Source organism: Manis javanica, chromosome 17 (genome assembly GCF_040802235.1).
Source record: "Manis javanica isolate MJ-LG chromosome 17, MJ_LKY, whole genome shotgun sequence".
NCBI lineage: Eukaryota > Metazoa > Chordata > Mammalia > Pholidota > Manidae > Manis > Manis javanica.
Window position 1 is genome coordinate 16,644,266 of NC_133172.1, and position 24,854 is coordinate 16,669,119.

At 39.4% G+C, this 24,854-nt stretch overlaps 1 protein-coding gene across 8 annotated transcripts in view; it reads left to right on the forward strand.

Moving 5' to 3' along the window:
* The window catches only part of ZNF793 (zinc finger protein 793), a 36,990-nt gene extending 31,285 nt beyond the window's left edge, over nt 1-5,705 (forward strand). For all 8 annotated transcript variants that reach the window (XM_037013856.2, XM_037013854.2, XM_037013858.2 and 5 more), the window contains one exon: nt 1,083-5,705. In XM_037013856.2, the coding sequence (XP_036869751.1) occupies nt 1,083-2,053 (971 nt within the window). In that variant the 3' untranslated portion in view covers nt 2,054-5,705. The remainder of the gene's footprint in view (nt 1-1,082) is intronic.
* The last annotated feature ends 19,149 nt before the right edge of the window (nt 5,706-24,854 follow it).

Consider the following 24,854-nt stretch of genomic DNA (forward strand, 5'->3'; position numbering starts at 1 on the left):
ATTACTAAAATACAGTAATTATTAAAATAAAGTTAGAAAATGTAACATCAAAATATTTTCAAAATATGTGATAGTAATGGAAGTACTCCCTTATTTATATATTAAATAATAGGCTCTAGCATCAGGTCTAGTAACTGTCATGACCTGAAAGTAGAGATGATTGTAAACATATTTTAGGAGAAATCTTCAACTATAATGTGACATGAAAATGCCATATTTACAAACTATTCCAAAGTTACAGGAACTAATACTACTGTTTGTTTCTTGCATTAACAATGGAAGGAAATGCTCAGTTGTAGTTAAAGCTTAGTAAAGATAGCGATGTAATTTTTTCCCTATCAAAATTCACAACTCCCCTGATTTCTATCCACCAAGAGTACCTGCTCCTTATCCAGTTAATCTTAGAGTCCTTGACATTTATATTGCAATAACTAGCTCAATTAATATGATAAGCTCTCTGGTGACCGCTATATCTTTGCTTGTCAGAAATCTTAATATGATAAAAAGTGCCTGGGAAACTTGTTAAAAATGCAAGTTCTGATTCAGTAGGTCCAGGATGGGGCCCAGTATTCTACAAATCTATCAGCATATCAGTCCTCAGATGAGGCTGAAGTTGTCCACTGAGAGCAATGCACTGAGTAACAAGGTGCTGTATGACATTTAAACCCCTTTCCTCTGTAACAGTGGATAGTTTTATTAGAACATAGCCACACCCTTATGTTTACATGTTGTGTGTATTGCCATGATACCACGGGAAAGTTGAGTAATTTGGCCAAACCATATGGCCCCAAAAGCCTAAAGTACTCTGTGGCCCTTTTAGGAACATGTTTGCTGATCACTGTTCTATATCATCACATCTTCAAAATTATTTCTTTCTATATTCTATGTGTTTATTTCATTTGTGCCAGTGTTCTGAATCTTCTCTGCTCATACTCTTCCCTGCATGGTGCCTTTAGTTATGTCAGGCTCTCCATTCATATACTGTCCATCCTTTAAATTTTTAGGGCATTTCTCAAGTAGTTTTATTTCAAATCATAATAATAGAAAGATTCATACAGAAAGGTTTGCTGTACTTTCTCCAGAAAACATTTGGCAAGTTAATGTCCAGAGAAAAAGACAGCAAGACATGCTTTTGAGGCAAGGTGCATTCATCAGCAAGAAAACAATACCCAAGGAAAGATGTCATGAATATAATAAGTTTGGGAAAATATCACATTTGAGCACTGATCTTTTTCCTTCAATTCAGAACCCCATTAACTGTGGAAAGAGTATAAAGCATAATTTAGACTTGATTGGTATTAAAAGAAGCTATTCAATAAAGCAAGATGAGTGCTATGCATGCGGTAACTTGTTACAGCATACAAACCATGATAGAAGACCCAATGGAGACAAACCCTGGGAATGTAGACACTGTGAGAAAGCTTTCAGTCGTAACCCAGCACTTATGTCTAAACCAGCAGTAACCAATTCTCTTGTGTACAAACGTAAGAGGGTTCCACCTACAGAGAAACCTCATGTCTGTAGTGAGTGTGGAAAAGCCTTCTGCTACAAGTCTGAATTCATTAGGCATCAGAGAAGTCACACTGGGGAGAAACCATATGGATGCTCTGACTGTGGGAAAGCATTTTCACATAAGTCAACCCTCATTAAACACCAGAGAATTCACACTGGGGTAAGACCCTTTGAATGTTTTTTTTGTGGGAAAGCCTTCACCCAGAAGTCACATCGCAGAGAACACCAGAGAACACATACAGGAGAGCGACCCTTTGTCTGCAGTGACTGTGGGAAGTCATTTGGTGAGAAATCATACCTCAATGTGCATCAAAAAATACATACAGGAGAAAGACCCTATCGTTGCAGAGAATGTGGAAAGTCCTTCAGCCAAAAGTCATGCCTCAATAAACATTGGAGAACTCATACAGGAGAAAAACCCTATGGATGCAGTGAATGTGGCAAAGCTTTCTATCAGAAGCCAAACCTCAGTAGACATCAGAAAATTCATGCTAGGAAAAATGCCTATAGGAATGAAAACCTGATTGTGGGAAAGCCTTGAATAAGATCATCCTATTTCATTATATGTGGAGGAATTTATCCTTAGCAGAAATCTCACTGATTAAATGAATTTGGACGGTGTTTTACCATAAGGGATGTCATACTCTAATTGTGGTAGAAAGTTTTACACAAAAGGTTATAGAAAATACTCTATAAAACAAAAACATGGTCATGCTAGCTAATGAAAACTTAAAAATGTATTAAACGGAATCACAACATGACACAAAATATATGTGAAGAAAATTAGAGGTATATGTTTCACACTGAGCCATGTAATAACTACTATAGATATTTTGGAATTGTAAATGTGAAAGACATATGTCACATAGTATGTAGAATGCCATTCACCAAACTTTCCATTCTAAATATCATTATTGTCTTTGGTGTCTCTAACAATACAAAAAACAAAAATAACATGGCCAACTATTTTTTAAGAAACCTTAATATATTATACCAGCCAAATTTTCCCATTTTTTTTTTACAATACATGTAAATGGCTATAATATTTGTTACTGGGCCCCCTTCTGAATAAAAGGCAATGTTTTATATTGTATTTTCTTAAGTTAACCAAAAACTTTATTAAACACTTTTAACATTAAAAAGGCACTTATCTTGCCTTCATTATTTTAATATATAAGTAATAAATATATTATTAGGTAAGCACACAATACATTTATTTTGCCTTTATCAATACTGAAAAGGAATAGTTTCACTGTGTGCCATCTGTTGAACAAAATACTATAAACTTGATTACTCAGCACACTCATTTGACAGAAAGTGTGGCCCTGGCATGTTGTACACTATTCCTATTTTCTTAGCCTTGCTCAAGTGTCTTTCAGCAGATTAGTAGGGGAGACATTCTAGCTTTTCATCATTCCAGTCTTTGAGAAAAGTACTTCCTTGAGCTGTCATGTCATCTGTATAAGAAAACAAATGGCCACATTGTTCAAGATTTGACTCCCTGAAAGTATGCCTGATCCAGAATGAGAGGGGAAATGTATCACAGATAAATATATCATTTAAAAAATTATAAAAGATACTTCATGCAACTCTAGATCAACATTATTAAAACAGAGGACATAGATGCTTTTCTAGCAAAATAATGTTATGCAAGTTGCAGTAAGTAGAAAACTTGATATAACAAGTACAAGTGAACAATTTGTAAAAGTGATTAATGACCTATGATTGAAAATTGCTCTAGGCCCAGATGATTTCATGATTAGTTCTAACTTTTAAAGAAAGAGTAATACTAGTATTATTTAAAATATTTCAGCCCATATATTATGCTCCCCAATTTATTTTATGAAGTCAGAATAAGTTTAACACCAAAATCAAATAAAGGTAGTTGGGAAAAAGAAAACTCAAGACCAGTCTTACAAATATGGAAACAAAAACTACAAAAATAATAACAAATAGAATTCAGCAATATACCTAAAGAATGGTTTTATGATGACCATGATCTACTCCAAGAATGCAGAGCCAATACAGTAATAGAAAATATATCAATAAAATTAATGGCTTGAATGAACATACTACTAATAGATGTATTTACTAGAATTTGCAAACATTTTTAATCTAATAAAATATAAATTAAGTTGTAACAAATTGTAACCACTTGAGTTCTTTACCAAAACCCCATAGCATATATTATTGCTGAAACCATTTTTTAAAAATAAAGAATTTAATAATATTAGTGATAAGAATGCCCTTTTCCTATTTTTACTGAATATTGAAGTTTCCAGTGAAGGCAATTAAATTTAAATAATATAAACAATGGAAAAGAAAAGATAAAACTTTTTGCTGATGATGTGATTATATACCAATAAAGTGACTAATATTTTTTTAAAGATAATTTTCTAAGAGGTAGGATAGAAAAATCAAGCATTTCTTTGTAGATATCTAATAATTTAGACACACTTCTGTTGGAATTACACTAAATCTCAAATCTTTTTTTCTTCTCATGTGAAATGATCTTAAATTCCATGTAGAAAAGTAAATGCCTGAGAATCCGATAAGAAAAGTATAAAAAAAGTTTCATAGCTGATGTCAGAATATAACAATAGTTATTCTAATCAAATTAATACAGTATTGGCAACAGAAGAGATAATTAAATCAGTGGAACATAATAGAAAATCCTGAAAAATATACCTTAGTATATATGAGCTTTTCACGGATTGGAAATGTGGAATTTCAAGCCATAGGGAAAAAGAATAGTTTATTTTAAAAGAATTGTGGCTTTTAATCAGGGAGAAGGTAAAGTTGAACTAACAATGCAAATGGTATATATTTTTTAATTCCAGGTGAATTTAAGATTTAAAATTTTTAAATAATAAAATTCTTGAAAGAAAAAGACCACATGTACAACCTAGAAGCTGGGAGAGATTACTAACACAGGACACTCAAAAGCTATTAAGAAACAAATGTTTGATTATATAAACAGTATAACCTTTGGCATGGTAAAAGTTGCCATTAAAGTCAATAAATAAACAATAATTTGGGTAACACATCTGCAGAGCCAATCAAACAAAGAGTGCTCTTCAAATTAACAGGGAAAAGGTAGCCCAAGAGGAAAACATGATAAAGAATGTTAATAGGCAGTGTGACAAGAGCAAATCAAGTGGGCTGATGAGCCTATCAAGACATAGTTAGCTTCAGTAGTTGTGGAAGGACACAGATAAATTATAATGAGATAACAATGTGCAATCAAACTGACCAGCAGGACTGGTTTTTGCTGTCAGAACAAAGGGTGGGAACAAATTGTTACAGCTCTTTTAGAAAAATCTGGCAACATCTATTGTGACTTAAAATTCTTATGCCACTTTGGATACTTCTTAGAAGTAAAACTCTAATACATAAACGAGAGATGAACCTGGAAATTATTATAAAATTATTCCTAGTGGCAAAAAACACTAGAATTGAAATAAATGCTCTTTATTAGGGAAATTGGAAGAAAGAAAGCATATCCATTCCATAAAATGTATTTATAGCCATTAAGATGGACAAATAAATCCACGCTGGTGGACTTGAATGGAATCCCACAATGTTATCTTGAGCAAAGAAGGCAAGGTAAAAGTAATGTGTAAAATATGACCCCGTTTTTATCAATCAGTGACAAAATGCCTCTAGGTCTTTATGAATGATAAACTTGTGTTCATATATGTTTGTGTACAATTTTCTATGCATGGAGAAAACTATAGAAGAGTATGCATTGGGTTGGGAGGGGAGTGGGAGATGCAGGTGGGCTATGGGGCATTGGAGAGGGAAAATGAAAACCAAAAAGCAAAAACATGTACATGACTGAACCAAGTATGATATCTCAAATGTGTGATTAATTAAAGAAATGTAAGGGGCAAGCTAGAACTCTACTCATTTGTGGAGATGTTCATGGTATATTGTTAAGTGCAAAGAGCAAATTGCAGAATTATGTATATGAACCTATTTTTTAAAATAAATGTGTATTTATGTGTATATATGCATGTATATGTTTATATGAACAAAGGAAACTGGAAAGATATACAAGGTGTTAATTAACATTGGTTATCTTGGTGAGGAAGGGAAATATAAGTGTTTATATATCTTTGTGTGGGTTTACTTGTTACAACATATTACTTTTGTAATTTGAAAAAATAAGTGGGGAAAAGTTTCCAAATGCATGAAGCCATGCAAATGTTTCTATTTTCTGACAAGATGGCACCTTGGCCTGGTTTACTGCCTTTCTTGCAGCTCAGTCCTTCAGATATCACCAGAGTAAAAGAAAATATGTATATCTGAAAAGCAAAAATAAATACTTGGAGAAATCCCCAAGTAGAGAAAGGCTTTCTTTTTGTTTTTATTTTGAAATAATTTTTTACTTCCAAAAAGTTGGAAAATAAAGTTTCCATATAGTCTTCACCCATCTACTCCAACATCTTATATAACCATAGCACAATTATCAAACCAGGAAATTAACATTGATACAATACTAGTAATTAAACTAGAGTTCTTCCCACTTCATTCTTTGTCTAGGCCAAGATCCAGTCCAGATTCCACACTGCATTTACTTGTTTCTCTTTAGTCTCCCCCAGTTCGTGACAGTTCTTCAGGCTTGTCTTTCAAACTTAGACACTCGTGAACAATACTGGTATGGATAAAACTGTAATATTTCCAGAATATCTCACCTAGCTTTGGTGCATTTGCCTATCCTCAGGGGTGGACAGAAGTTCATCTCTGTGTCAGTGGGTAATTAGCTGAGCGACTGAGGGCGTGTCTGAACCTGAGAGGTTAAGAGGAGGGGCTTGCTTGCGTGCTTCCTCTGGAGCAGGGGAAAGAGATGGTGCTGGACTGCAGTTTGTAAGCAATGAACGGGTTTTAAACTTTATTTCTCCCTTTGACCGATTTCAGTTTTTAGAGGTATTTTGCCCTGGGATTTCCTCTCCCCAGACTTACATTCTGGCGGCAGTCAGCAGGGTTTCTCTGAACCCAAAATCTGTCATAATGGATGTGACTTTGGGAGGGCTACCCCTAGAAATGGTGGGGAAGTGCCCAGTAGCCACCCTGTGGATGACTGGGAGGCCTCAGTGGATGCATTGGCAAATGGTGCAGCTTCACCTGTTATTACCCTCCCAGCTGTGGGGCTTCCAATTTTGGAACCCCTAGTGGGGAATTGGTCTAGGGTAAAGTGCCTCTTAGATGGGTGGGGCCTTCCCCAGGACTGGGGAAGGGTGGAAACACCGGAAGCTGCAGAATTAGCCCTCTGTGAGTTTGAAGACTGCTTGGAGACCTTAGGGGTCATGTAGTGGCTGGCATTGTAGGTTCTTTTCATCAAGATAGTGGAAAATGGTATACAGGAGAGAGAGGGACTTAGGTGGGAGAGAGACACACTTCAGCATCGCTTGGAGGAGCTGGGCGATAACCTATGGGATGCTATTAAAGAAGAGAGAGAGTTACTGAAAAGATAGGTCATGCTCCTACAAAACTCCATAGTGGCAAGGGGGGAGGCAGCAGGAAAAGCTGCATTACAGGAGGCCATGGGGGAGGGGGAGGAAATAATAGTTTCTTTAGACCTGGAAATGGTGGAGGAGGAGCTGTTGGTGGAGGAGCCCAAGGGAGAAGAGGAGGAGGTGGAGTGAGCCATTGGCGGGTCTGCTAACCAGGCCACAACTGGAGGTACCATCTTCTCCTGTTTTAAAGGCCTGCCCAGCTGTAACTAAGAAAATAAAAATGAAACAACCATGGGCTTCTCAGGTGGGGGGGAGCAGCCCCTTCCCCAGATGTGGAGGGCTCCATGCTGCACCCCCATACCCAGGATGAGCCAATGGACATAAGCATCCAGTATAGGAAGAGGAAATCAGAATCTCTGCCTCCATGGCTTTTACGTCTGTGGGATATGGAGGTGGAGAACATTGTTATGTCGGGTACTGAGATATGTAGAATGGCTTCCCTGATGACTCACCCTTTCCTCCATCAGCAGTTGCAAAATACCCATCACACAGTGCTCAAAACAAGGCTGCTGAGAGGATTAAAGATGGTGGCATGAGAGGAGAGACAGAGTCTTCCTCCTAAAACTGGAGCCCAAGGGAGAGGAGGAGGAGGTGACATTTCCCCACCATTTCTAAGGGCAGCCCCCCCAAAGGTCACATCCATTATGACAGATTTTGGGTTCAGAGAAACCCTGCTGACTCCTGCCAGAATGTAAGTCTGGGGAGAGGAAATCCCAGGGTAAATACTTCTAAAAACCAAAATCAGTCAAAGAGAGAAATAAATTAGAAAATATAGTTGGTGCAACTAATCCTGAGAGAGCAACAGGAAAGAGGATGGTGCCAGACTGCATACACCTGTGGAAAAGAGCAGACCTCACTGAACGGTCTAATGTACCAGAGCTGTGTCTGGGTGGGACCCGAGCCCTTCCCCCACCCCAGCTGACTGGCGGGAGGAAGAGAAACTGGGTAGGGAGGGAGTAGAAGGCCTGGGACTGCTGAATACCTAGCTCTGGAGATCTCTTGGAGCACAAACCTACATTCCATGGTGCTTTCATGATACTCTTGCGATTATGGGGTTGGAAAGCTGGGACAGGTGGAGTTCCTGGGGAGACTGGGAATCTGGCCACTTGTGGAAAGCAGGGATCCATATCTGGCTGCTCTGAGACAAAAGCTTATATCTTGTGCTCTGTCCACTGGTTCTGGCAGTGGAGACAGGCACAGCATCTGGGAAGTGGGAAACAGCTCTTCCCTCCCCCCAGACACCAATACTGCTCCCCTGTGACCCCTGACATTGCCTCAGGGACTGAGCAGCTCCAGAATAGAGCTTCTGGACACTAAAGGGTGCCATATAAAAACATGAAACACCAAAGGAACGTGGTCCAGAGTAAAATTAATATAACTCCAGAGAAAGACTTAAATGACATGGAACTTAAGACTCTTCCTGAAAGAGAGTTCAAAATAAAAATCATCAACATGCTAATGGAGGTATGGAAAGATATCCAAGAACTCAGGAATGAATTCAGGTCTGAGATCCAATTACTAAAGAGCACAATGGAGGGTATTAAAAGCAGGTTGGATACAGTGGAGGAGACGATACATGAAATAGAAACTAGAGAAGAGGAATACAAAGAAGCTGAGGCACAGAGAGAAAAACATCTCTAAGAATGAAAGAATATTGAGAGAACTGTGTGACCAATCCAAACAAAACAATATTCACATTATAGAAATACCAGTAGAAGAAGAAGAAGAGAGAAAGAAAGGGATAGAAAGTGTCTTTGAGGAGGTGCTGAAAACTTCCCCAGTCTGGGGAAGGAGATAACTCTCTGAGGCCATGGAGATCCACACATCTCCCAACACAAGGGACCCAAGGAAGACAACACCAAGACATATACTAAGAAAATTGGCAAAGATCAAGGATATGGACAGACTATTAAAAGCAGCCAGAGAGAGAAATAAGGTCACATACAAAGGAAAGCCCATCAGTCTAACATCAGACTTCTCAGCAGAAACCTTACAGGCCAGAAGGGTGTGGCATGATATATTTAATGCCATGAAGCAGAAGGGCCTGGAACCAAGATTACTTTATCCAGCAAGATTATCATTTCAATTTGAAGGAGGGATTAAACAATTTCCAGATAAGCAAAAGCTGAGAGAATTTATCACCCACAAACCATCTCTACAGTCTATTTTGGAGGGACTTCTATAGATGGAAGTGTTTCTAAGGTTGAATAGCTGTCACCAGAGGTAATAAAACAACAGTAAAGAAAGTAGAACAGGGATCACGGGAAGATGGCGACATGAGTAGTTCAGTGGAAATCTCCTCCCCAAAACATATATTTATGAAAATACAATAAATACAACTATTCCTAAAAGAGACACCAGTGGATGCAGTACAACAGCCAGGATACATCTACATCTGCGAGAACTCAACATCACACAAAGGGGGTAAGATATAAGCCATGGCCAGGCAGGATGCACTGAACACTCCCCCACCCCAGAACCCTGCAGGAAGAAAGGAGTCAGAATGGGGAGGGAGTGAAAGCCCAGGACTGCTAAACAACCAGCTCTAGAAATCTGCACCCGGAATGCAGACACAAGGTGCACAGGGTGCTGGATATTAGAGAAATGGAAAAGCAAAACCTGTGGGCAGGTCCCTGCAACTGGTGCCCCTGAGACAAAAGAACAGTGAGTGCTTTCTACCAGTCTTAAAGAGACAGGGACCCCACAGCTGGACGAAGTCGTCCCGGGACACAGCCAGCAGCTGGGAATCCTGGGGAACTTTAGGCACCCTAAACCCCGGGGTGGCAGCACAGCTCTGAAGCCCCTCACAGCACTAAGCAGCCTGCCAGTCACTCCTACAACTGGCATGGACCCCGACACACTGGCCCAGTAGTGGCAGAGGGGCAGTGCGCACAGGGGACGGCAGCACCAGAGGAGATGGAGCAGATCATGTCTGCCGGTGGTGCCAGAGGGTACCGGGACCACCTTGTGCAAGCCTACCACAGGGACGACCGAATAGCCCGGGTGCGGCTATGGCATGCTGGCGGCACTGGCACCAGAGGAGCCCGGGAGTGGTCCATGTGGGAGAGGCACGCGTGCACCTGCAGCAGTGCCAGAGGGAGCAGCCGCACTCCCAGCAGCCGACCAACCGGAATCCCAGCCCAACACACAGGCGGCTAGGCCAGACCCAAAGGCCGCTGCTGGCACACAGTTGCCCAGCAGGGACACTGCTATCACAGACGAGTGCACCTGGCGTGCCTGCCACTCCCCACAGGGTTCTGCAGTGCTCTAATGGAGACCCCACCCACATCACCTTAGGGGATTAACCCAGTGGCTGCTCCAGGAGTGTGGGTAACTGGCACAGGCATCAGAAAAGTGCAAGGCATCCAGCAAGCAGGAAAGGACATTCTTCCACCAGCTGACACACAGGCAACCTGCCTACAGCCACCACTAAACCATGAAAAGGCAAAAAAATTTAGTCCAGTCCAACATAGCTCAGACAACACCTGAGAGAGGATCTGTAGAGACAGACCTAACCAGTCTCCCTAAAAAAGAATACAAAATAAAAATCATAAACATGCTGACAGAGCTTCAGAGAAATATACAAGAGCTAAGGGATGACATCCAGAGGGAGACTACAGAAGTGAAACAATCTCTGGAATGATTTATAAGCAGAATGGATCAGATGGAAGAGGCCATTGATGGAATAGAAAACACAGAAAAGGAACACATAGAAGCTGATGCAGAGAGAGACAGAAGAATCTCCAGAAATGAAACAATATTAAGAGAAATGTGTGAACAATCCAAAAGGAACAATATCTGCATTATAGGGGTACCAGAAGAAGAAGACAGAGAAAAAGGGATAGAAAGTGTCTTTGAAGAAATAATTGCTGAGAACTTCCCCAAACTGAGGGAGGAACTAGTTGCTCAGACAACGGAAGCACACAGAATTCCTGAGAGAAGGGACCCAAAGAGGACAACACTAAGACACATAATATTTAAAATGGCAAAGATCAAGGACAAGGACAGAGTATTAAAGGCATCCAGAGAGAGAAAAAGGTCACATACAAAGGAAAACCCATCAGGCTATTATCAGACTTCTCAAAAAGAAAATTTGCAGGCCAGAGGAGAATGGCATGGTATATTTAATGCAATGAAATAGAAGGGCCTTGAACCAAGGATATGTATCCACCATAATTATTTAAATATGAAGGAGGAACTAATTCCCAGACAAGCAAAAGTTGAGGGAATTTGCCTCCCAAAAACCACCTCTACAGGGTATCTTAGAGGGACTGTTCTAGATGGGAGCACTCCTAAAAAGAGCACAGAACAAAACACCCAACATAAGAAGAATGGAGGAGGAGGAATAAGAAGGGAGAGAAATAATCACACTCTGTTTATAATAGCTCAATAAGAAAGTTAAGTCAGACAGTAAGGTAGTAAAGAAGTTGACCTTCAACCTTTGGTAACCACAAATCTAAACCATGCAATGGAAATAAGTACATATATTTCAATAATTCCCCTAAAGGTAAATGGACTTAACGCACCAATGAAAAGACACAGAGTACCAGAATAGATAAAAAAGCAAGAGGCATCTATATGCTGCTTACAAGAGACTCACCTCAAACCCAAAGACATGCACACATTAAAAGTCAAGGGATGGAAAAAGATATTTCATGCAAACAACAGGGAGAAAAAAGCAGGTATTGCAATACTAGTATCAGACAAAATAGACTTCAAAATAAAGAAAGTAACAAGAGATAAAGAAGCACATTACATAATGATAAAGGGCTCAGTCCAAAAAGAGAATATAACATTATGAACATAAATGCACCCAATACAGGAGCACCAATATATGTGAAACAAATACTAACAGTATTAAAGAAGGAAATGGAATGCAATGCATTCATTTTGGGAGAGTATAATACACCACTCTCTCTAAAGGACAGATCCACCACACACAAAATAAGTAAAGACACAGAGGCACTGAATAACACACTAGAACAGATGGACCAAATAGACATCTATAGAACTCTACATCCAAAAGCAACAGGATACACATCCTTCTCAAGTGCACATGGAACATTCTCAAGAATAGACCACATACTAGGCCACAAAAACAGCCTCAGTAAATTCAAAAAGACCGAAATTCTACCAACCAACTTTTCAGCCCACAAAGGTATAAAACTAGAACTAAATTGTACAAAGAAAGCAAAAAGGCCCACAAACACATGGAGCCTTAACAACATGCTCCTAAATAATAAATGGCTCAAAGACCAAATTAAAATAGAGATCAAGGAATATATGGAAACAAATGACAACAACACAAAGCCCCAACTTCTGTGGGATGCAGCAAAAGCAGTTGTAGGTGGAATCTATATAGCAATCCAGGCATATTTAAAGAAGGAAGAACAATCCCAAATGAATAGTCTAATGTCACAATTATCGAAATTGGAAAAAGAATAACAAAATGAGGGCTAAAGTCAGCAGAAGGATGAACAAAATAAAGATCAGAGAAGAAATAAATAAAATTAAGAAGAATAAAACAACAGAAAAAATCAATGAAACCCAGAGCTCCTTCTTTGAGAAAATAAACAAAATAGATAAGCCTCTAGCAAGACTTATTAAGAGAAAAAGAGAGTCAACACACATCAACAGAATCAGAAACGAGAAAGGAAACATCATGAAGGACCCCACAGAAATACGAAAAATTATTAGAGACTACTATGAAAACCTATATGCTAACAAACTGGAAAACCTAGAAGAAATGGACAACTTCCTCGAAAAATACAACCTTCCAAGACTGACCAAGGAAGAAACACAAAATTTAAACAAACCAATTACCAGCAAAGAAATTGAAGTGGTACTCAAAAAGCTACCCAAGAACAAAAGCCCTGAGCCAGATGGATTTACCTCGGAATTTTATCAGACATACAGAGAAGACATAAAACCCATTCTCCTTAAAGGTTTCCAAAAAATAGGAGAGGGGGCGGAGCCAGGATGGCGGCATGAGTAGAGCAGTGGAAATCTCTTCCCAAAAACACATAGAGCTATGAAAATATAACAAAGAAAACTCTTCCTAAAATAGAGACCAGAGGACACAGGACAACATCCAGACCACATCTACACCTGCAAGAACCCAGCGCCTTGCGAAGGGGGTAAGATACAAGCCCTGGCCCGGCGGGACCCGAGCGCCCCTCCCCCCGGCTCCCGGCGGGTAGAAAGAAACCGGAGCGGTTTTTTTTTTTTTTTGGCCAGTGGTTTTTGGAAGCCTTAAAGGGACACGGACCCCATTGCAAGGGAGGCAGGGCGGTGGGACCGGTGAGCGGGTGCCTGGGACCGGCGCCTGAGGACAAAGAATATCGCACATTTTTCCCTACGGGACTGGTGGGCAGGTGCCTGAGACCAGCGCCTGATGACGGAGGAAATCGCGCGTTTTTCCCCCTTTTTTTTTCTTTTTGGCGAGTGCTTTTTGGAAGCCTTAAAGAGACAGGGACCCTGGTGCTAGGGAGGCAGAGCAGCAGGACCGGTGAGCGGGTGCCTGGGACCAGCGCATGAGGACAAAGAATATCACGCGTTTCTCCCTGTGGGACCAGTGGACGGGTGACTGAGACTGGCGCCTGAGGACAGAGGAAATCGTGCGTTTTTCCCCCTTTTTTTTCCTCTTTTTGGCGAGTGCTTTTTGGAAGCCTTAAAGGGACAGGGACCCCAGTGCTATGGAGGCGGGGCAGTGGGACTGGTGAGCGGGTGCCTGGGACCGGCGCCTGAGGACAAAGAATATCGCGCGTTTTTCCCTGCGGGACCGGAGGGCGGGTGACTGAGACCAGCGCCTGAGGACGGAGGAAATCGCGCGTTTCCCCCCCCCTTTTTTTTTTCTCTTTTTGGCAAGTGCTTTTTGGAAGCCTTAAAGGGACAGGGACCCCGGTGCTATGGAGGCAGAGCAGCAGGACCGGTGAGCGGGTGCCTGGGACCGGCACCTGAGGACAAAAAAAATCGTGTGTTTTTTCCTTTTTTTTTTTCTGTTCCCTCTCTCATTGCTGTTGTTGTTTTGGTTTGGAGAGTGCTTTTTGGAAGTCTTAAAGGGGCAGGACAGGACACTTAGACCAGAGGCAGGCAACCTGGGGATCTCTGGATACTCTAACCCCCTGGGCAATAGGGAGCACAGAGGCCCCTTACAGAGATAAGTAGCCTCCCAGCCGCTCCCCCTCCAACAGGGCTCCACCCCAGCCAGGCCACGCCCACAGCAACAGCAGAGATAAACTCCATAGCAAACGGGCAGGTACCAGAAGCCCTGTCTGCACACATCTGACAAGCATAAGCCACTAGAGGTCGCTATTCTCCCAGGAGAGGAAGGCCACAAACCAACAAGAAGGGAAGCTCTTCCAGTGGTCACTCGTACCAGCTCTGCAAACTATCTCTATCACCATGAAAAGGCAAAACTACAGGCAGACAAAGATCACAGAGACAACACCTGAGAAGGAGACAGACCTAACCAGTCCTCCTGAAAAAGAATTCAAAATAAAAATCATGAACACGCTTAGAGAGATGCAGAGAAAAATGCAAGAGCAATGGGATGAGATGCAGAGAAAAATGCAAGAGCAATGGGATGAAGTCCGGAGGGAGATCACAGATGTCAGGAAGGAGATCACAGAAGTGAAACAATCCCTGGAAGGATTTATAAGCAGAATGGATAAGATGCAAGAGGCCATTGAAGCAATAGAAGCCAGAGAACAGGAATGTATAGAAGCTGACATAGAGAGAGATAAAAGGATCTCCAGGAATGAAACAACACTAAGAGAACTATGTGACCAATCCAAAAGGAATAATATTCGTATTATATTGGTACCAGAAGAAGAAAGAGGAAAAGGGGTAGAAAGTCTCTTTGAAGAAATAATTGCTGAAAACTTCCCCAAACTGGGGGAGAAAATAATCGAACAGACCATGGAATTACACAGAACCCCCAACAGAAAGGATCCAAGGAGGACAACACCAAGACACATAGTAATTAAAATGGCAAGGATCAAGGACAAGGAAAGAGTTTTAAAGGCAGCTAGAGAGAAAAAGGTCACCTATAAAGGAAAACTCATCAGGCTAACATCAGACTTCTTGACAGAAACCCTACAGGCCAGAAGAGAATGGCATGATATACTTAATGCAATGAAACAGAAGTGCCTTGAACCAAGGATACTGTATCCAGCACGACTATCATTTAAATATGATGGCGGGATTAAATAATTCCCAGACAAGCAAAAGCTGAGTGAATTTGTTTTCCACAAACCACCTCTACAGGGCATCCTACAGGGACTGCTCCAGATGGGAGCAACCCTAAAAAGAGCACAGAACAAAACACACAACATATGAAGAATGGAGGAGGAGGAATAAGAAGGGAGAGAAGAAAAGAATCTCCAGACAGTGTATATAACAGCTCAATAAGCGAGCTAAGTTAGGCAGTAAGATACTAAGGAAGCTAACCTTGAACCTTTGGTAACCACGAATCTAAAGCCTGCAATGGCAATAAGTACATATCTCTCAATAGTCACCTTAAATGTAAATGTACTTAATGCACCAATCAAAAGACACAGTAATAGAATGGATAAAAATGCAAGACCCATCTATATGCTGCTACAAGAAACTCACCTTAAACCCAAAGACAAGCATAGACTAAAAGCCAAGGGATGGAAAAACATATTTCAGGCAAACAACAGTGAGAAGAAAGCAGGGGTTGCAGTACTAATATCAGACAAAATAGACTTCAAAAAAAAGAAAGTAACAAGAGATAAAGAAGGATACTACATAATGATAAAGGGCTCAGTCCAACAAGAGGATATAACCATTATAAATATATATGCACCCAATACAGGAGCACCACCATATGTGAAGCAAATACTTACAGAACTAAATAGGGAAACAGACTGCAATGCATTCATTTTAGGAGACTTCAACACACCACTCACCCCAAAGGATAGATCTACCGGGCAGAAAATAAGTAAGGACACACAGGCACTGAACAACACACTAGAACAGATGGACCTAATAGACATCTATAGAACTCTACATCCAAAAGCAGCAGGATATACATTCTTCTCAAGTGCACATGGAACATTCTCCAGAATAGAACACATAGTAGCTAACATAAAGAGCCTCAGTAAATTCCAAAATATTGAAATTCTACCAACCAATTTTTCAGACCACTAAGGTATAAAAGTAGAAATAAATTCTACAAAGAAAACAAAAAATAGAAGAGGAGGGAATACTCCCAAATTCATTCTATGAAGTCAACAAAACCGTAACACCAAAAGCAGGCAAAGACCCCACCAAAAAGGAAAACTACAGACCAATAACCCTGATGAATGTAGATGCAAAAATACTCAACAGAATATTAGCAAACCGAATTCAAAAATACATCAAAAGGATCATGCATCATGACCAAGTGGGATTCAGCCCAACCATGCAAGGATGTTACAACATTCGAAAATCCAACAACATCATCCACCACATCAACAAAAAGAAGGACAAAAACCACATGATCATCTCCGTAGATGCTGAAAAACCATTTGACAAAATTCAACATCCATTCATGATAAAACCTCTCAACAAAATGGGCATAGAGGGTAGGTACCTCAACATAACAAACACCATATATGACAAATCCACAGCTAACATCATACTGAACAGCGAGAGGCTGAAAGTTTTTCCTCTGAGATCGGGAACAAGACAGGGATGCCCACTCTCCCCACTGTTATTCAACATAGTACTGAAGGTCCTAGCCACAGCAATTAGACAAAACAAAGAAATACAAGGAATCCAGATTGGTAAAGAAGTCAAACTGTCACTCTTTGCAGAGGATATGATATTGTATGAAGAAAATCCTAAAGACTCCACTCCAAAACTACTAGAACTAATATCAGAATTCAGCAAAGTTGCAGGATACAAAATTAACACACAGACATCTGTGGCTTTCCTACACACTAACAATGAACCAATAGAAAGAGAAATCAGGAAAACAATTCCACTCACAATTGCATCAAAAAGACTAAAATACCTAGGAATAAATCTAACCAAGGAAGTGAAAGACCTATACCCTGCAAACTACAAGACACTCTTTTTTTTTTTTTTTTTGCTGGATCACATGGTATTTCCACTTTTAATTTTTTTTTGAGAGGGCATCTCTCATATTTATTGATCAAATGGTTGTTAACAACAATAAAATTCTGTATAGGGGAGTCAATGCTCAATGCACCATCATTAATCCACCCCAAACCTAATTCTCGTCAGTCTCCAATCTTCTGAAGCATAACGAACAAGTTCTTACATGGTGAACAAATTCTTCCATAGTGAATAAGTTCTTACATGGTGAACAGTACAAGGGCAGTCATTACAGAAATTTTCGGTTTTGATCACGCATTTACAAGACACTCTGATGAGAAATTAAAGAGGACACTAACAAATGGAAACTCATCCCATGCTCCTGGCTATGAAGAATTAATATTGTGAAAATGACCATCCTCCCCAAAGGAATATACAGATTCGATGCAATCCCTATCAAATTACCAACAGCATTCTTCAATGAACCAGAACAAATAGTTCAAAAATTCATATGGAACCACCAAAGACCCGAATAGCCAAAGCAATCCTGAGAAGGAAGAATAAAATGGGGGGAATCTCACTCCCCAATGTCAAGCTCTACTACAAAGCCACAGTAATCAAGACAATTTGGTACTGGCACAAGAACAGAGCCAAAGACCAGTGGAATAGAATAGAGTCTCCAAACATTAACCCAAACATGTATGGTCAATTAAAATACGATAAAGGAGCCATGCACACACAGTGGGGAAATGACAGTCTCTTCAACAGATTTTGCTGGCAAAACTGGACAGCTACATGTAAGATACTGAAACTGGATCACTGTCTAACCCCATACACAAAAGTAAATTCAAAATGGATCAAAGATCTGAATGTAAGTCATGAAACCATAAAACTCTTAGAAAAAAACTTAGGCAAAAATCTGTTGGACATTAACATTTGCGACTTCTTAATGAACATATCTCCCCAGGGAAACGAAAGCATAAAGAATGAGGGGACTATATCAAGCTGAAAAGCTTCTGTAGAGCAAAGGACACCATCAATAGGACAAAAGAGTATCCTACAGTATGGGAGAATATATTCATAAATGACAGATCTGATAAAGGATTGACATCCAAAATATATAAAGAGCTCACACGCCTCAACAAACAAAAAGCAAATAATCCAATTAAAAATGGGCAGAGGAGCTGAATAGAAAGCTCTCTATAAAAGAAATTCAGATGGCCAACAGGCACATGAAAAGATCCTCCACATTGCTTGTCATCAGAGAAATGCAAATTAAAACCACAATGAGATATCACCTCACACCAGTAAGGATCGCCATCATTGAAAAGACAAACAACAACAAATGTTGGAGAGGTTGTGAAGAAAGGGGAACTCTCCTACACTGCTGGTGGGAATGTAAATTAATTCAACCATTGTGGAAAGTAGTATGGAGGTTCCTCAGAATGCTCAAAATAGAAATACCATTTTCACCCAGGAATTCCACTTCTAGGAATTTACCCTAAGAATGCAGCACTCCAGTTTGAAAAAGACAGATGCACCCCTATGTTTATCGCTGCACTGTTTACAATAGCCAAAATATGGAAGGAACCTAAGTGTCCATCAGTAGATGGATGGATAAAGAAGATGTGGTACATATATACAATGGAATATTACACAGCCATAAGAAAAAAACATCCTACCATGCGCAAAAACATGGATGGAGCTAGAGGGTATTATGCTCAGTGAAATAAGCCAGGCAGAGAAAGACATGTACCAAATGATTTCACTCATCTGTGGAGTATAAGAACAAAGGAAAAACTGATGGAAAAAAACAGCATCAGAATCACAAAACCCAACAATGGACTAACAGGTACCAAATGGAAAGCGACTGGGGAGGATGTGTGGTTAGGGAGGGATAAGGGGGGGAAGAAGAAAGGGATATTATGATTAGCATGCATAATGTGGGGGGTGGGAGAAAGGGGAGGGCTGTGTACCACAGAGAAGACAAGTAGTGATTCTACAACATTTTGCTATGCTGATGGACCGTGACTGTAATGGGGTTTGTAGGGGGGACTCGGTATAGGGGAGAGCCTAGTAAACATAGTATTCTTCATGTAATTGTAGATTAATGATAACAAAAAAAAAGAGAGAAAGAAAAGGGGGATGACTCCCTGATAGGATAAAACTAACTGCAAATCAATGATTAATACATGCTTTACATATCCTTAAGTTTGATCTTTTAAAGGGTGTTGGATTATCAGCTATGGAAGTACATTTTTCTGATAATATTCCTTTCTGTTAAAAAAAAAGCAGTTCATGTGTAGTGATCTCCAATAGGTTCTTCACAATGGTATAAAGGTCATATCAAAGTGTGGCCAAAGGGTTTCTTTGTGTTTATACAGAGGATCAAAGCCTAATTTGGCTACCCAGAAAACGAATTAAGATATGATATGAAGAAGAACTTCCAACATCAACATCCTCTGGAAGAGTCATTCCAGAAGATGATCATCAAAAAACTTCAACAAAGACCCTGGTGCTGTTGCAGTTGTAGCTGCAATCATCCCACCGGTTCCTGGACTTGCCATTGGAATGAAGAAGGAGATATCTAAGCTGGCCTGTGCATACAGGAAAACAAAAAATTTGACTGGATCTATACTGTTGGAACTCAACCAAGAATTAGGAGAAGTGCAAGTTGCAGTGCTCCAAAATCGTGCAACTATAAACTATCTACTGTTAAAAGAACATATCGGATGTGAACAGTTCCCAGGAATGTGTTGTTTTAATTTGTCTGATTACTACGTTTTCACAAATGCCTAGGGTACCTAACTGGTTTTCTTGGTTTCACTGGATATGGCTGATAATTGTAGGTCTGCTTTTGTTATGTAACTGTATTTGTATTATGTTAATGTGCATATGAAATTTAATTAGTAGTTTGTTAAAACCTATACATGCTTGTGTTACTCTACAAGAAGAAATGTCAAAGAAATAATTAGTCTTCCCGTTTTCTTCTATCTGCTACTTCTATAGCTTTTCTTCTTCCTTCCTAATTACAACCCTTTAACCCTTTACTAGAATTCGTGCCTCATATCGAAACTTACCGAGTATCATAATTCCTCCAGGTGGTAAAGATACCTCGAGACCAGTGCTGGGCATAGAAGCCACAGGGCGTAAATCTGCAAAGAAGTAAAAAGCTAACCTTTGCAAACAATATTGCTTCTCTCTCACTTACCAACTTTACATTTCCCTGTATGGCCCCGGAATATGACTGGTTAGCCAGAGACGGGTAAGATTCCTCAAGGGAGGAACAACCTAAGGCAGGCACAGTCGCAGGGAGGCCATCAGGTGAGAAATTGTTGATCAACAGAGGTGAGGCTTAGAACCTCACCGCACCCTCCTGTTTTGAGAGAATTCTTCTGCATCCATGGATGTTTTGTTGCCCTTGTCTAGCTTGGATTAATACTTAGTCTATAGGCACAGACCTGATCATCTACATTTGCCCTCTTACAGCACTAAATTATGTTTTCTACCTTTATCTTGCATCTACCTACCACTTCAGAATTTTGTTTAAAATAATAATAATAATAATAATAATAAGGGAGAAATGTGGGATTCACATATAAATCAAGTATAAAAATCAAATGAGTAATCATATCTGACTTGATTGTTTATAGTTCATGATGCATGATCAAAACGAAAAGTTTCTGTGATATGACTGCCCTTGCACTGTTCACCATGTAAGAACTTATTCACTATGTAAGAACTTGTTCACCATCTTAGAACTTGTTCACCATGTAAGAACTTGTTTGTTATCCTCCAGAAGATTAGAGACTGTTGAGAATTAGGCTTGGGTTGATTATTGATTGTGCATTGAGTCCCCTATACAGAATTTTATTGTTGTTAACAACCATTTGATCAATAAATATGAGAGATGCCCTCTCAAAAAAAAAGATAGCTATCTTTTTAGTTATTGCAAAATATTCATTTTTTTAGTATATATATAAATCTGTCATACTTTTTCTATACTTTCCTCTATTTGAAATGCTTCAAGAATAAAAATTTTAAAATTAAAAATTAAAAACAAAAGAAAACAAAAGTAAAAAACAGATCCTAGCATTCGCACCAACATGGATAGAGCTAGAGGGTATTATGCTCAGTGAAATAAGCCATGCGGAGAAAGACAAGTACCAAATGATTTCACTCATATGTGGAGTGTAAGAACAAAGGAAAAACGGAAAGAACAAAACAGCAGCAGAAACACACAACCTAACAATGTCTAACAGTTACCAAAGGGAAAGGGACTGGGGAGGATGGGTGGGAAGGGAGGAATAAGGGCGGGGAAAAAGAAAGGAGGCATTACGATTAGCATGTATACTGTGGGGGTGGGGCACAGGGAGGGCTGTGCAACACCGATGAGACAAGTAGTGATTTTACAGCATCTTACTATACTGATGGACAGTGACTGTGAAGGGGTATGTGGGGGGAGGGGAGGTGGTATGGGGGGGAGCCTAGTAAACATAATGCTGTTCATGTAATTGTAGATTAATGATACCAAAAAAAAGTAGAAGAGCTAATTACTAGGCAAATGCATAATTAAATTAAATATCCCCAAAGTCACTCAAGGGATAAACAAAAAGTGCAGATCATGATACCTAATATATAAAGAATGGAGGAGGAAGAAAAAGAGGAGAAAAAGGAAAGAACCTTTACATTTTGTTTGTAACAGCATACTGAGTTAAGTTAGACTCTTATATAGTAAAGAAATTAACCTTGAACCTTTGGTAACCATGAATCTAAAGCCTGCAATGGCAATAAGTACATAGCTATTGATAATCACCCTAAATGTTAACGGATTGAATGCACCAATCAAAAGACATACAGTCACTGAATAGATTAAAAAACAAGACCCATCTATATGCTGCTTACAAGAGACTCACCTCAAACCCAAAGACATGCACAGACTAAAAGTTAAGGGATGGAAAAACATATTTCATGCAAACAACAGGGAGAGAAAAGCAGTTGTTGCAGTACTAGTATCAGACAAAATAGACTTCAAAACAAAGAAAGTCACAAGAGATAAAGAAGGACATTACATAAAGATAAAGGGGTCCATCCAAGAAGAGGATATACCCATTATAAATATATATGCACCCAACACAGGAGCACCAGCATATGTGAAACAAATACTAACAGAACTAAAGGAGGAAATGGAATGCAATGCATTCATTATAGGAGTCTTCAACACACTATTCACTCCAAAGGACAGATCCAGCAGACAGAAAATAAGTAAGGACACAGAGGCACTGAACAACACACTAGAACAGATGGACTGAATAGACATCTATAGAACTCTACATTCAAAAGTAACAGGATTCACATTCTTCTCAAGTGCACATGGAACATTCTCCAGAATAGACCACATACTAGGCCACAAAAACAGCCTCAGTAAATTCAAAAAGATTGAAATTCTACCAATCAACTTTTCAGACCACAAAGGTATAAAAGTAGAACTAAATTGTACAAAGAAAGCAAAAAGGCCCACAAACACATGGAGGCTTAACAACATGCTCCAAAATAATAAATGAGTCAATGATCAAAGTAAAATTGAGATCAAGGAATATATGGAAACAAATGACAACAACACAAAGCCCCAACTTCTGTGGGACACAGCAAAAGCAGTAGTAAGAGGAATGTATATAGCAATCCAGGCATATTTAAAGAAGGAAGAACAAACCAAAATGAATAGTCTAATGTCACAATTATCGAAATTGGAAAAAGAAGTACAAATGAGGCCTAATGTCAGCAGAAGGAGGAACATAATAAAGATCAGAGAAGAAATAAATAAAAGAAAGAAGAACAAAACAATAGAAAAAATCAATGAAACCAAGAGCTGGTTCGTTGAGAAAATAAACAAAATAGATAAGCCTCTAGCCAGACTTAATAAGGGAAAAAGAGAATCAACACACATCAACAGAATCAGAAACGAGAAAGGAAACCACGAAGGACCCCACAGAAATACAAAGAATTATTAGAGACTACTATGAAAACCTATATGCTAACAAGCTGGAAAACCTAGAAGAAATGGACAACTTCCTAGAAAAATACAACCTCCCAAGACTGACCAAGGAAGAAACACAAAATTTAAACAAACCAATTACCATCAAAGAAACTGAAGTGGTAATCATAAAACTACCCAAGAACAAAACCCCCAGCACAGATGGATTTACCTCGGAATTTTATCAGACATACAGAGAAGACATAACACCCATTCTCCTTAAAGTTTTCCAAAAAATAGAAGAGGAGGGAATACTCCCAAACTCATTCTATGAAGCCAACATCACCCTAATACCAAAGCAGGCAAATACCCCACCAAAAAAGAAAATTACAGACCAATATCCCTGATGAACGTAGATGCAAAAATACTCAACAAAATATTAACAAACTGAATTCAAAAATACATCAAAAGGATCATACCCCATCACCAAGTGGGATTCATCTCAGGGATGGAAGGATGGTACAACATTCGAAAATCCATCAAAATCATCCACCACAGAAAAAGAAGGACAAAAACCACATGATCATCTCCATAGATGCTGAAAAAGTATTCGAGAAAATTCAATATCCATTCATGATAAAAACTCTCAACGAAATGGGTATAGAGGGTAAGTACCTCAACATAATAAACACCATATATGACAAATCCACAGCCAACATCATAGTGAACAGTGAGAAACTGAAAGCTTTTCCTCTGAGATCAGGAACATGGCAGGGATGCCCTTCTCTCTCCACTGTTATTCAACATAGTACTGGAGGTCCTACCCATGGCAATTAGGCAAAACAAAGAAATACAAGGAATCCAAATTGGTAAAGAAGTAAAACTGTCACATATTTGCATTTAACGTGATATTGTACATAAAAAATCCTAAAGACTCCACTCCAAAAGTACTAGAACTGATATCAGAATTCAGCAAAGTTGCAGGATAGAAAATTAACACAGAAATCTGCGGCTTTGCTATACAGTAACAATGAACTAATAGAAAGAGATATCAGGAAAACAATTCCACTCACAATTGCATCAAAAATAATAAAATACTTAGGAATAAACCTAACCAAGGAAGTGAAAGAACTATACCATGAAAACTATAGGACACTCTTAAGAGAAATTAAACAGGACACTAACAAAGGGAAACTCATCCCATGCACTTGGCTAGGAAGAATTAATATCGTCAAAATGACCTGAAGCAATATACAGATGTGATGCAATCCCTGTCAAATTACCAACAGCATTCTTCCACAATCTGGAACAAATAGTTCAGAAGTTCATATGGAAACACCAAAGACCCTGAATAGCCAAAGCAATCCTGAGAAGGAAGTATAAAGTTCGCGGGGATCTCACTACCCAACTTCAAGCTCTACTACAAAGCCACAGTAATCAAGACAATTTGGTACTGGCACAAGAACAGAGCCACAGACCAGTGGAGCAGAATAGAGACTCCAGACATTAGCCCAAATGTATATGGTCAATTAATATTTGCTAAAGGAGCCATGGACATACAATGGGGAAATGACATTTCTCTTCAACAGATGGTGCTGGCAAAACTGGATAGCTACATGTAAGAGAATGAAACTGCATCACTGTATATCCCCATATACAAAAGTAAATTCAAAATGTATCAAAGACCTGAATGTAAGTCATGAAACCATAAAACTCTTAGAAAAAAAAATAGGCAAAAATCTCTTGGACATAAACATGACTGACTTCTTCATGACCATATCTTC